A 14,489-nucleotide genomic window follows, 5' to 3' on the forward strand; every position below is an offset into this window, starting at 1 on the left:
TGCCGCCTTCACTCTCTGGCCTATTTACATCCGTAACCCTTTTGTTTATTCAAACCTTCGATTTAATCCGAAATTTCAAAATTAAAAGAAAATTTATTGCTACATTAGTCATCTATCTTCCACATTTTTTATCTTTTAGTCTCAAAATCAAGCTATGTCCTTTTTTTCCATCTTTAATAAATTATTTACACTTATATCTTCCCTTTCATTTGCATTTATACCTTATATATTTAATGTGAATTATACACATTATTTTAATGTTTTATATTTATTCACACTTGTATAATTTCTATTTATTCTTATTTCGTCTTTAGTTATTTTCATGTCTATTTATATTTATGTTTTTTTTACACATTCCCTTACATACGTTTTAATATTATTTGTTTATGTTACTTTGATTCTTTTATTGTATTATGAATAAGGTGTATTATTGTTATTATTATCATCATCATGTCAAGGTCTTATTTATTTCATTTATTTATGTTTTCTTTTTATTATTGTCCTTTTTGAAAGAGTTTTAACTTTTCATTAACTTTAACCAATTTAATTAATTTTCCTATTTTATTACTATTCATTTTAAAATAATGAACTTTAGGTCATTTTTCCATCCTATAAATGTTGACATGAAGCGTAACACCCTATCCCGTAACCATCGCCGGAAGTAAGGGCATTACCGGACTTGTAACTCATGATGAGCGGTAAATTTTTTTTTTTAGGATTATTCATTTGGATAAACACTAAACACAGTCAGGGATAAAATGTAAACTTCTATAAGTAAACATTCAAAAAATGTCATTTTCGCATGGCTTATATACAATAACCAAATTATTCTTTCGCTACTAGTCTATTCTATACATGCCATAAGATAATCCAATCTCATGGCTACCGTAATGGTAGATAGTGTGATGAAGTGCTGACGGTCCCCAAGCTAGTAGTCAGAATCCACAACCTCTGCACCAAAAACATGAAGCTAACGAGTAAGCTTTCGTAAGCTTAGTAAGTTTTAAGCAAAACAATAATTTTGTTGAATCAATGACGTTTTTCACATATACTTAATCTAGATAAAATCTCATTTGACCCAATATACCTAACCAAAATTTCACATAATTTAATTCGCCTTTCTTTAGCCTTGAGCTTTAAGTCGCAAAGTGTTTTCATTCAATATCTTTGGTCATTCATTTCAACTGTTCGATGAAGTTAATCTAGAGCTTCATCTCGAACTATAATATCAATAAACGCATCACTTAACTCTCACATATATATACTTTCGTACAATAGTGACCTAGATGGTCGAATATTTCCAAAGCACATTCTTCATCAATCAAGATGGATTCACATGGTAAGCCCATTCTTCATCAATTTACAACTTTCAATAATCCTTTCCACTTGTTCATAATCACATCCATATTTTCAAGTATTTCAACATGACAAGTACTAAATTATCAGAGGCACCTAAAGAACCAAACATATTCCTTATTACATATACGTAAGTTTACGAATATAATCCTTACCTTGTATGGCACATCTAGTGAACCCAACCCGTACTCAAATCATAAGGCCTTTGGGCGAATATGCACTAATACATAAGAATATTTCATCCCATACTTCATTATACAAGCATACCATTACCAATTAGATCATTCTCATATTTGAAGTTTTAATATTGATCACATTTACATACCTTTTGATACTAATAATTCACTTTGAAATCAATCCACCTACGAGTAAGTAATACGTACCTGAACATCTTTAAATACGTAATACTTATTTGATGGTAACTTACTACGGATACTCAATATCAAAGTCTTACTTGAATCTTCAGGTCTTCAAAACCCGGATATAGTACGAGCACGAAGCCTACGGACATTAATTCAGAATAATATTCCGCATAAAGCTCGGGATCTTAACCCGGATATAGTACTGGCACAAATGCCCTTCGGGACTTATCACATTTATACACTTTCACATCCATCACATTGGCCATTCGGCCTTATCACATATATACACCTTCACATCCATCACATCGGCCATTAGGTCTTATCTCATATATACACTTTCACATTCATCACATTGGCCATTCGGCCTTATCACATATATACACTTTAACATTCATCACATCGGCCATTAGGCCTTGTCACATATATACACTTTCACATTCATCACATTGGCCATTAGGCTTTATCACATATATACACTTTCACATTCATCACATCGGACATTAGGTCTTATCTCATATATACACTTTCACATTCATCACATTGGCCATTCGGCCTTATCACATATATACACTTTCACATTCATCACATTGGCCATTAGGCCTTGTCACATATATACACTTTCACATTCATCACATTGGCCATTCGGCCTTATCACATATATACACTTTCACATTCATCACATTGGCCATTAGGCTTTATCACATATATACACTTTCACATTCATCACATCGGCCATTAGGTCTTATCTCATATATACACTTTCACATTCATCACATTGGCCATTCGGCCTTATCACATATATATACTTTCACATTCATCATATTGGCCATTAGGCTTTATCACATATATACACTTTCACATTCATCACATTGGCCATTCGGCCTTATCACATATATTCACTTTCACATTCATCACATTGGCCATTAGGCTTTATCACATATATACACTTTCACATTCATCACATTGGTCATTCGGCCTTATCACATATACATATCTTGTACATCAATTTCATCATAACAAAATTGACTAGGTATACTAGTCATTTACGGCTTATAGCTTCACTTTAATACGGATTTGGTACTTTGATTACCAATTTTTGATCGATAGCTTATAAGCAACTCAAATAGTTTTATTAAGGTTTACAACATAATCACAAATTCAGCACAAGTTGTTTTTCCTGAGCAACAGTCATTAAATTATTCGTAAATGGAGCTACGAAACTCCAAATGAAGTGCCGTTAATTTTCCCTGAAAATAGACTCATGTGTATTTTATCCAAAAAATTTTCAGAATTTTTGGTTTGGCCAATCAATACCAGATTTTTCTTAAAGTTTCCCCTATTTCACCGTTTGACTATTCTGACCACTCTTAACTACGAATCAAATTTCTCATTGTACAAAATTCAAAATATGTTCTAGTTTATTTCATTTGAAACTAGACTCACTAAGGCATCTAGAATATAAATTTTGTCTTTTAAAATTTTTTTTACAATTTATAATGATTTTCTAAATACAGAACAGAAGATTACAGTGTCATTCTGCACTGTCTCACACAACTTTAAATATCTCATTATCGGAAATTCCTTTGCTTACACGGTTTCTTTTATAAGAAACTAGACTCATTAAGCTTTAATTTCAAGTTTTATTCAGCCTCTAATTCAAGTCCATAAATTTATGGTGATTTTCTAAAGTCACGTTACTGCTGCTGTCCTAAGCAGATTATTTCAAATTACACTTAAATTTCCAAGCTCAAACACTTAAGAACTTACCATTTGAGCTTAGAATATATCATGGCCCATCATATCTTATTAAATCAACTCAATATGTTCTATTATGATTGAATTTCCTCAATGTTTAATCACTTAAAACTTACCTCGTAAGTGGTCGACGACTAGATATCCACGGCTATTCGTTTACTTTCTCTTTTCCCTTATCCGACTTTGATCCTCTTTGCTCTTAAGCTTAAGTGAAACAATAGATTGACTTAGGTACTTAACTAATATTATTCACTTGACAATCACATTTGGCAATCACATATCATTTTCAATATGTATTAATTAATAAAATATGCCATGACTCGATTTCATGCTTATTTAATCTATATCTAATTCACATTCACAAGCAAAGAGTCACTTAATTTATCATTCTTTCTTATACAAGAATTTAATCATATTGCCAAATGTCCTTATGTGTACATGGTACATACATAAGGCATATATATACATAATTCATATTCATTCAACACTTTCACTAAGTGTAGCCCAATATCTTATTCAACAACTAATTCGGATAACACATAAAGAACATCTCAATTTATATTCATTCAAAATCAAGCTAAAACTAAATTTAATTACTCAACTTAATATGCGGCATTTATCTACCAATTCAAATGACAAGTTGAATTCATGGTCGAATGCAACAATCAACCCAATTACATAATCAATTTATCACTTAGGTGCTAATTTGAATAATTCTCATACAACTATTATCAATACACATTAATTTTTGTATAAGCCCCCACATTGCCGATTTTCACAATCAACATAGTCACAAGGGCTCACCCTATCCACTCAAAGTTCAATTCACCAATTAAGCAAATGCTATTAATGCTAAGAATTTTTTTTTACAATTTATCCTAGTTTGCGAAAGAAATTATGCCCTAATTCATGAACTTAAACAACATTGGCCAACTTTCCAAGCTCATTTGAGCCATCAAGCACATTTAGTTTGTTCATACTCAACTAGAATCAATTATCCTCCCAAAATCATCAAACATACAAAATATACCCCATTAAGCTCATGACCGATTGCTACATGCTTCATGAACACAAAAATTTTCACATGGGTCTTGTTGCAAGCTTCAAAACCAACCAAAATTCACAAATTTTCAAAGAAAATAACATGAATCTTACCTTATTTGAAGCCTTCTTTTTCCCGAATGCCCTAAGCTCAAAGGTTTCTATTTTCTTTCTCAACTCACGGCAAGAAGAAGAAGAAAATGGCCTTGTTATTTTCACCTCAAACATATTTTATTCATTTATTTTATTAACTTTTATTATTTCTATTTTATGAAACCATTTTCTTTAATATAAACAAATATATTATTAACATTATTTACTAACATACAAAGCACAAAATGGCAAAACAAAGTCATCATTACCTTCCACTAACATTAAAAGGGGAAATTTGACATGCAACTCCACTATTTTGCATGCATGAATCAACTAGTCATCACACATTTTCACATCATACTTTCAAAGTTTACTACTAAGCCCTTTTTAGTGAAATTCACATTTATAACTCTAAGTTAAAACATCAAAAATGTCACACATGAATTAACACATATTATAGGCATCAAAATGAATATTAAATTATTTTTATGTCTCGGTTTTGTGGTCCCGAAACCACTTTCTAACTAGGGTCAAATTAGGGATGTCACATGAAGTTAGTTAAGTAGGTGTTAGATTTTAATGGAAGCATAAGTCTTTAAGATCTTATCTACCATTTACCCTAGAAAAATTATAAATAATATGTAGGATTTTTTAAGGTTTTAAACTAATTTTAAATATCATATAGGATTCCTCTTTAGAATCTTAAATTAATATGTAAATATTCTTTAGAACTTTGTTCAAGATTAAAACTAAAGACTTTTGTAGGTGAATTGTAAATCATGAGTAGGTCTTTCTAAGTATTTTATTTTAGAAACTTTTAAGAAAGCTAATAAATGTTATTTAAGACATATTATTTTAGGATTTTAACAATTTAAACCTTAGATCAAGAATTTTTAAGTAAGATAAATCATAAACCCAACATAGGATACGTTCAGTAAGATCTTGATAGGTTCAACGTTATTAATTAAATCTTTTAAATAATAATAATAAAAGATCGAATAAGTTGTAGATGGATTTTAATATTTCTCTTAATTCATTGGTAATTTTAGGGTTTTTTAGAATTCTAAAATAGAATTAATTTTAGGAATTGAAGGTATTTTACTAAAATTATTTAGGTATCCTTTCGTGTTCCCTTTAAAAGTAAAAATCTCTAATTTAAGTTTCAAATTAGATAAGTTTGGTGAACACATCTTAATCGAGTTACACGTAAATCGAAGGCAATTACTTTAGAGTTATTTAAGATTTCCATAAGATTTTAGTCTAGATTAAGACATTAATATGCTTAAATAAAAAAAAAACTAGCTCCTAAGACCCCATAGGACTATCCCCTGGTAGGCGTTGTAGGGTGCTATAACCTTCCCCACACATAACCGTACTCCTGAACCCAAAATTTGGTGATGAGATTGAGTCTAGGCTTTTAGGATTTTTATGTAGTATTAATTCTAGACTTTTAGACGATAGGTGGCTAACCAACCTAACCCTAATTGGTTAGTGGCGATTCTATGGTAATTTAGGCCCCCTTTTTCTAGCATTGCTTACTAGGCCCCCGTACTCTTATGTAGGCAACATTATGACACTTGTGGTCTTGAATTCTCAGTATCACTTGGTAATGCTCCTTGCTGTCATAAGCTTAATGCACTAGCAATTTTCCCGACTTGATTTTCTAAAGCTCGTAAAGATGCAGCTTGACTCTGAATTACGACATCGTTCTTGGCCATGTATTCCTTCAACAGAGCTTCCATAGATGAAGAAGATGATGCTGAACTTTGCTGAATATTTTTCCATGGCACAGGTTGATTATAATCAGGTAGTGCACTGATGGCATTCTTTCGAACAACACTACTAGAATTTCTCAATCCTTGATTACCCCAGCTGAAATTTGGATGTTGTTTCCACCCTGGATTATAGGTATTGGAATATGGGTTGTTGTTCCAATTGAAATTTCCCATGTAATATACTGATGCTGGGTTCAATGGACATTCATTAAAAACATTATCTTCCCTACAATATACACATGTTAGCTCGACTGTTTTCATTTCCTACACTGTAGCTGGTCTCTTCAATGTTTTAATTATAGTAGTTAGGGATGATACCTGAGTTGTTAATGAGGTGATCGCATCAAGTTCCGTAGCTCCAGGAACTCTTCTTTCAGTACCCACTTTTCTAGTTGGATATTAATAATCATTGTTCGCTATCCTCTCCAGAATTTCATATGCATCATTGTAGGATTTATCTAGCAAAGGTCGATTAGCAGATGCATCCACTTGTATGTGCAGTAAATCCATTGTGAAATATTTCCATTTGTGTCCAATTCTAGAAAACATCAAACATTTTCTAAGTAACTCATTGAATCTCTCACATGCTTCATATAATGTCTCATCCTCGGATTGCAAAAAAGATGTAATATCATTCCTCAACTTGGCATTCATGTTTGGAGGATTATATCTTAGCAGAAACCTTTGACATAGTTCATTCCAATATGCCACCATTCTTGATGGTAATGCATTTAACCATGCTCTGGCCCGATCTCGTAATGGATAAGGAAATAACTTGATTTTTAGGGCATCTTCAGGAACACCCTTCTGCCTAAATGAATCGCAGATTACCAAAAAGAGTTGTAAATACAGTTGTGGATCTTCAATTGGTAATCCACTAAACTGTCCTATAATTTGTGGCATTTCAAACATCACAAGCTTTAACTCGAAATGTTGAGCTTGAATATGTGGCCTGACAATTCCTAGATTCAGATCATCTAAAATGGGCACTACATGTTCTCTAATAGGTTTGTCTCTATCATATATCATACAAGGAATATAAACATCCCTATCATTTGGATGTAATAGCTCTTGTCTATCCAGATCATTTCCAATTTTATCCAATTCTCGTAATTTTTTCTCCTTCTTCTTATTGTTCTCTCAACTTCTGGATCAAAAGAATATTCTTCAATTGTAGAATTACATCTACTCATGCACTAACAACAAACCTGAAAAACAAAATTAAAAAAAAAACTAAATAAGCTAAAACTAACAAAATTAAATAGATAATAACAAACCAAATTTCACCAATGTTACCGATCCCCGAAAGTGGCGCCAAAAACTTGTCGTGTGTGAAATGTAATGCGAATGTGCAAGTATACACATTGAATCAAGTAATAAATTGAGAAGTGAGATTGCCTCCACAGGGATCGAAATGGGTAAATATTACTATAAACTATACTAATTAAGCTTATGGAAAAGTAAACAAAATAATGATTTGATGTGAAATACTAATGTATGAAATATAAAAATCAAATAATGAATAAAATGTTGTGGCAATTCTATGAGACAAAGTTAAGAGGATTGATATTGTTGGATGGGAAGGTTGGAATTACTCAAGTTTTATCTTTATAACATAATAATGCCATGGAAAAATCTTGACCAAGCTACTACGCAGAGAATAACTATTGCAGTCTACTTCTTTCGAAGAAAGACTTTAAGCTATCATTTTGAGTCTTTGTATGTCTAAAAGTCTCAATAATGATATCCAAATTGTCCTTCCTTTTCCTGCACAAATCGCAACTTCTATGTCTAGAGTGCTACGAGTATTTTGTCAAGTACTCGCCTATATCAATCGATTACAACCCAACTTATTTAACCTTTTAAGAATTAAATAAAGTTTAATAACATACCATACAGTCATCTATGTCTAGAGTTTGCAAGCATGCATCTAAAATAATCAAATATCGAATGAAATAGTAAATCTACTCAAAATAAGACCATGGGCATTAAAGATAATAAAGATTCACGACGTAATTCCAACCCAAATGAGATTAGTTCATTGGTTGGGATTTAAAATCCAAAATTAGAATAACATTCAACATCATCATCAATAGTTTAGAAATCAAAGAAATTAATTAACAAAATGAAGGTAGAACTACATGAAGCTTTCGCCATTTCAGCTTTGAGTTCGATGCTGTTAAATTGTGCAAGACCTAAGGTTGATTTCTCGTCCTTTCCCTTGCGTCTCTGCTCTTCTCTTAAGCTACTACCCTCTTCGCTTTTCTTTGGAATTTTTCACCACATTTTCTAGAGAGAAAAATACTCCCTAAATCCTTTTCAATTCCTCTCCCCAAAATCCTCTTTTTTTTCTTTTTATTTCTCTTTCCTCTTTTGTAGGGTAGGTCCCTCTCTCTCAACACACATCTTTTGCTCCCTCTTTTTCAAGTAAATTTTTCTAGTATAATTCCAACTGGCTGTGAGTGACATGGACTGAGTGCTGCATAGCATTATCCTAGAATTGCCATGGCATTCATGTTGCTAATCCATCCAACATTTTTCCATGGCAATATTTCACTTCACTCATTCTCTTCCTTTTTTTTTCTCATTTTCTTCATCCTTCCTGTACCTGCTACATGCAACAACCAATTCTCTTCTTTTCAATAGAAAAAGTAACATAAAATGACATTTAAGGCAAAATCCAAGCTTTATTATACAATGTTCTAATAATAACCTAAAAATACAAATATATCTACTTAAGTACAAGCATTTAATCAAGTTTAGAGGCTCAAAATATAACTCTTTTCATGAGTTACAACTAACTTTGCCTGTAAATAGCAAAGTTTAGGTTAACCTATGGGAGGCAACTTAGAAGGTCATTCTTAGGGTTTTAGTTAGTATATTTAGTTTTAGTTAGGCTTTATTGTATTTTCTAAACAACTTTATTTCTTTTTTTTAACTTGGATTTGATTTGAGTCCAGTTCTTCATATTAACTATTTTAGCATTCTTCTTTCACTTCTAACTTGTCAACATCGATATCTTACTTGCTGCTAAAGGAGTTTGTGGAACCAATCACATCCAACTTATCAAACAGATCAATTTCTATCTTCCTCTCGTTTTAATTTAATTTGTGTGTTTTGCATGATTAAATTATTTTTAGGGAAAATGACATTTAGATTCATGAGTGGCTAATTCCTTTAGGAAGATTAATGAGTGGATGTGGGAGTACTTAATGGAAAATAAAGGGTTTATCTTAGAATTAGTTGGCTTAAATTGTGCATGCTTAAACCTTAGGATTGACGACCCTAGGAAGTAATCTAGGTAAATAGGTCAAAAGGATAAGTTTACCGAGCACCTCATAGTTTATCTCAATTTTAAATTACGAGGTCAAAAGATAAGTGAGTTTTTACAAATAATTGACTAATACACTAAAACCCAAGTTTTGAAATTACTTACAACCACTGAAGCGAGTTAATCTTCTGCCTGTTATTTGAGATTTTTTTAATTGTTAATTTCTTTTCAATCAATTTAATTTATTTTATGATCATAAATTTTACTGTTATTTTTTATAATATAATTTTCAGTTATTACAATTTAGACCTCTTACTGTAGAAGATAATATTGAGTTTAATCCATCCTCCCTTGGGTACGATTCTCGGTGTACTTCTTGTACCCCGTTGTACAATACTATATTACAATTTGACTTGTAAACTTGCAAACATTGCTGCTTTATTATTTATCTTTTTGTTGTAGTATTTGTAGTCCAAATGTTTGCATATTTGGCAGTGGTCAGTGAGACCGGGAGGGTATCCTGTTGAGTAAAACTTGTGTCAAGCGGTGAGACTAGAAGGGTATCCATATGCCTAGTTGAGACTTGAAGAGTAGCTTAGGTGGTAATCCTTAGTAAAGATACATGGATTAATGACCCTAATAAGACGTCTAAGAATGGTAAATACTTAATTAAGAGTATTTATTGACGTAGTTAATAATTAGAACACAATTGATTCTAGGCTAAGTAGCTTATGTAGTCAAAACTAGGAATAAGAAAATACGAATAAATTAACCTAGGGTTAGATTTTATCTAAATTAATTTAATTAACTTTATTATGGTTGTTTGATTTGGAGTTTACACTACTAATTCGTGACACTAGTAGATTAGTAATTATTTCAAGTGATTAATTTAATAATAGTTTTCTCTAAATATCAATCCCTTGGGTATGATCCTCGAAACACATACCGATATTCGGTTATAACACTTTTATATTACAACCTAACATTCACTTACATTAAAGTGCGGTCAATAATTTCGCCACCAATTTATATATGAATTCACCATTTATTATTTGAATTGTCATAATAATAAAATAATATTCATGAAAAAAAGATACCATCGCAATATCATATAATATTGTTAGCTAATATTAGGATGAATGCCAATAATACATACTATATCCTGCTTTCAACCCATCCATCTTTTCTTTATACATAATTTACAATAATCGCAATATGTACTTGAAGAAAAAGTTAACAATATGTACCACAATAAAATGTTATTTACACCTATACATTTATTTCAAGCTCTAGATATCTAATTTTGAATTTACACGAAGGGAATTTAACATTTTGGGATCGTTGGACTTCTTTAACAAGTTGGCATTATCTCAGATTGACCTGAGACTTCACCTTCTGACTTTGTGGAAAGTTTGAACACTTGATAGACAATAGATTTAAAAATCGAGATATTCTCGTCGATAGATTATGCTTGGCATCATTGATAGGATTTGAACCTTTAATCTAGAGTATATAGATCACTAGAGAAAGGCATGATACCACTTGATTTAGCCAAAATTCCATTTCGACCCAAGAATAATACCACATGTTTAGGGAGTCCAATGCCCCAAGAGGTTAAAATCCCCAGAAACATAACTAAGTATTTGATGCAATCTAATCTGTATCTCACATTCCTCCTAACAATCTGCACAGATTCCAATTCCCCTGCATCGCATTCTATTTTGTTGATATTGTTCTGTTGATTAAGGACTTAGTTTTCAACGTCCACTAGACATCAACATATCAGAGAACTCCACACCTATCATCAAATCTGAGCAGCTTTCTGGGTATAACCCCTTGGGCGATGACTCGTTCGACTCATTATCCTGGCTCATTTGCAGTCGCTCTAAGCTGTAAAGCACCTCACTCATGGATGGCCGCTTCACCTCTTTCTTTGCCAAGCATTGTTTCGTGATCTTCACAAAGTTCCCAACAGATTCCAATGAGATCTTCCCTTTCAAACTTTGATCCAGGAGTTGATCAACATCTCCCTTCTCAAGGCAATCTGATGCGGGTGGAATAAGACTTTCGTTATCATCGTCACCATTGCTGCCGCTGTTCCCTTCGTTCTCTGTTTTCAGATTCAGCGGCGCCGCCCTTCCGGAGAATACTTCCAACAGAACCAACCCAAATGAATACACATCAGTTTGAGAACCAATGTGGATACTGTAGCCATCACTGTTGTGGGATGCCATGGTAAACCCAAAGCTCAAGATCTTGGCTGTCCAGTTTACATCTAACAAGATACTGGAAGTACTGATATCACCATGAACAATGGGTCGATTTTTGCCGGTATGCAGGTAGTGCAAGCCTCTTGCAGCTCCAACACAAATTTCAAGCCTCTGGTTCCATGACAGATGCTTCGAATGATCATGAAGATGATCAGAAAGGGCACCATTATCCATGTATTCATATACCAGGATCTTCTCAGAGTCCTCTTGACAGTAACCTAAAAGAGAGACGATGTTGTGATGGTGAGTTTGAGAGAGCATTTTTATCCCTTCTTTGAAATCTTGTTCTGATATTTCTTTAACCCCTCGAAGGATAGCTACTGCAGTACCATTTATTTCACCTTTGTAAACCTTCCCCATGTCCAAGTTGTAAATAACCAGTGATTCATCGAAGTTGTTAGTTGCCTTTGTAATATCATCAGCATGAAAATTATTGCAGGGAGATGAATCCTTGGTGTTCTTCATCTTCCATTTTCTCCTTTTTTTGATAAATATTAAAACAAAGAGACATAAAATAAATAGTAAACCCCCGCTAATTGAGTACTTAATCCCATTTTGCAATCCTTTCTTGGACTTTTTTGATAGTGCAGGAGAAGAAGCTTGTTGAATATTAGACTCATCTAAGGGAGGGTTAAATCCAGCAAGGTTGCCATCATAGTTGCTGATCTTGAATATCTCCAATCCATTTAAGATCGCATCATAGTACTCTGGCTTTACTTGGATGTTGGGGTGTAGCTCGAGCCATAAGTCCTGCTTTCGGGCAGCTTGCGACGGAACCATCACGATGTAGTCTCGATAGACAGCAACACCATGCCCTTTACTCCATACAATCACATCTGCCTGTGTTTCAGCTGTTTGATTATTGATGAATATGAAAAACACCCTCTGGTTCCCCAAGGTCAAATCGGGCACAATCTCACAGAAATGGAGCCTTACTAGATACAAAAAACCAGTATCAACCGGAAAGAACCAGCTTAAGTTATAGTTCATGTTGATCTCGTTGTACTGACCCATTGATCGGGCAGTTCGATAGACATCTTCGGGTGCTGTATAAGCCGGAACCGTCTTGGGATATTGAATTGAAACAGTGGTATCATAATCAAGCTGGCCGAAAGCAGCTCCGAATATGTAACTGGCATCATCGTTCCAAGTTCGGAACATCCCCGTATCTTGATCCGGAGAAATGGTTTGGCCTCCTACGTTTGCTCTGTAAACCATTTCCAGGGCAAACTTCTTGTCAATTGCAAGCATGTTATTATGGAAGCCAACGAAAGGAAGGGGCACGTCATCGCCAGGAATGTAAAGCTGAAGCGGCATCGAAACAACTTCGATTCCGTTTACGAAGCCATAAGCATTAGGAGGATTTGAAGTTGGGCTGAACATCAACTCCAGTGTATGATTTTCAACATAAACGATGTATTCCTTGAAAAAGTGATCGGTTTTCAAGTATTTGGCAGTAAGGTAGCAACTGAAGTTTCTCAAGAGTGTGTAGCGACCGGCTGTGACAGTGAGAAAAGATTGAGAAGCATTGAGACCCTGATAAGAATCTGAATAGAAGTGGAGACGAATGAACTTTGGGCCTGGGGTGACATTAAAGGTGTAAGAAAATTTGGTGTAGAAAAGCCTTGCAGTGATGTAAGGGACTGTCATTCCTTTAGAGGCAGTGGTGATAATGGAGTCGCTATCTGATTTAGAAGCAATGAACTGTGAGCCGATGTCAGATGACCAGTTCCTTCCCAATGATAGGCTTTGCTTTGCTGAAGAACCACAGTCGAGAAATATGCTTTCTGTTGGAAGATAAGCTAAGCTTTCTGCAGACACAAACGTTCTTCGACGAATGTGGAAACTTAAACCCAGAAATATCAAACAGAAATATGCCCAAAATTGACTCAACCTCGTAACATGGTAGGCTTTGCTGCAACAAAAGAGCCATAGTTTAGAACAATATTTTCCAATGGAACATGCTAATTCTGCAGAATTATGCATAGATACCTGTTGGTAATCATCCTTTATCTGATTCAGTTTAACTCAGCAAATTTTGATAGGTAGAGGGATTACTGATCACGTCTGCAATTACAGTAAGAATTACATTATATTAAACTAAGCAAAAACACCACTTGTTTTATAAGATTACTAGCATCTCCTTAGAAGAATTATCGAACACCTGCAGCTCCTCTTTCTTGTCCAAGACCATTTTAGTTATATGGTCAACAGTTCGGTTATCCTCTCTTGAAACGTATTGCAAATTCTAGTGCCCAACATGCATCAAAAATTATTGAATACACCTAATTAAAACCGAACTCAGTGTTGCCAATAAAATTAATAGAAGACCACATGTATAAATAAGATAAAGATTTTCGTCTTATTGTTTGAATCCACATGCTTGAAATTTTACATGAAAATTAAGTTTTAACTAATTTTATACAAAACATTATAATTAATACAAAAATGATATGTTTATTAATATATAAATAGTAGTAGGTGTTAGTTGAATGATTAACTAATGGTATCCTAAATTTCAATTAAAAATGACTACAACAACCAATAAGGTTAAGGCTTTGTTTAA

The 14,489-nt window shown here is 33.4% G+C and overlaps 1 protein-coding gene across 1 annotated transcript; it reads right to left on the reverse strand.

Annotated features, from left to right (window-relative positions):
* Positions 1-10,912: 10,912 nt before the first annotated feature.
* LOC108462710 (receptor-like protein kinase FERONIA) lies at positions 10,913-14,238 on the reverse strand. The gene is made up of 3 exons (XM_053024643.1): positions 14,088-14,238; positions 13,916-13,990; positions 10,913-13,838 (listed from the first exon to the last, which is right to left on the reverse strand). The coding sequence occupies exons 2-3, from the start codon at positions 13,927-13,929 to the stop codon at positions 11,411-11,413; spliced, it is 2,442 nt and encodes an 813-aa protein (XP_052880603.1). The 5' UTR covers positions 13,930-13,990; positions 14,088-14,238; the 3' UTR covers positions 10,913-11,410.
* Between the last annotated feature and the right edge of the window lie 251 nt (positions 14,239-14,489).

This window comes from Gossypium arboreum, chromosome 13 (assembly GCF_025698485.1).
Source record: "Gossypium arboreum isolate Shixiya-1 chromosome 13, ASM2569848v2, whole genome shotgun sequence".
In the NCBI taxonomy this organism is placed as follows: Eukaryota; Viridiplantae; Streptophyta; class Magnoliopsida; order Malvales; family Malvaceae; genus Gossypium; species Gossypium arboreum.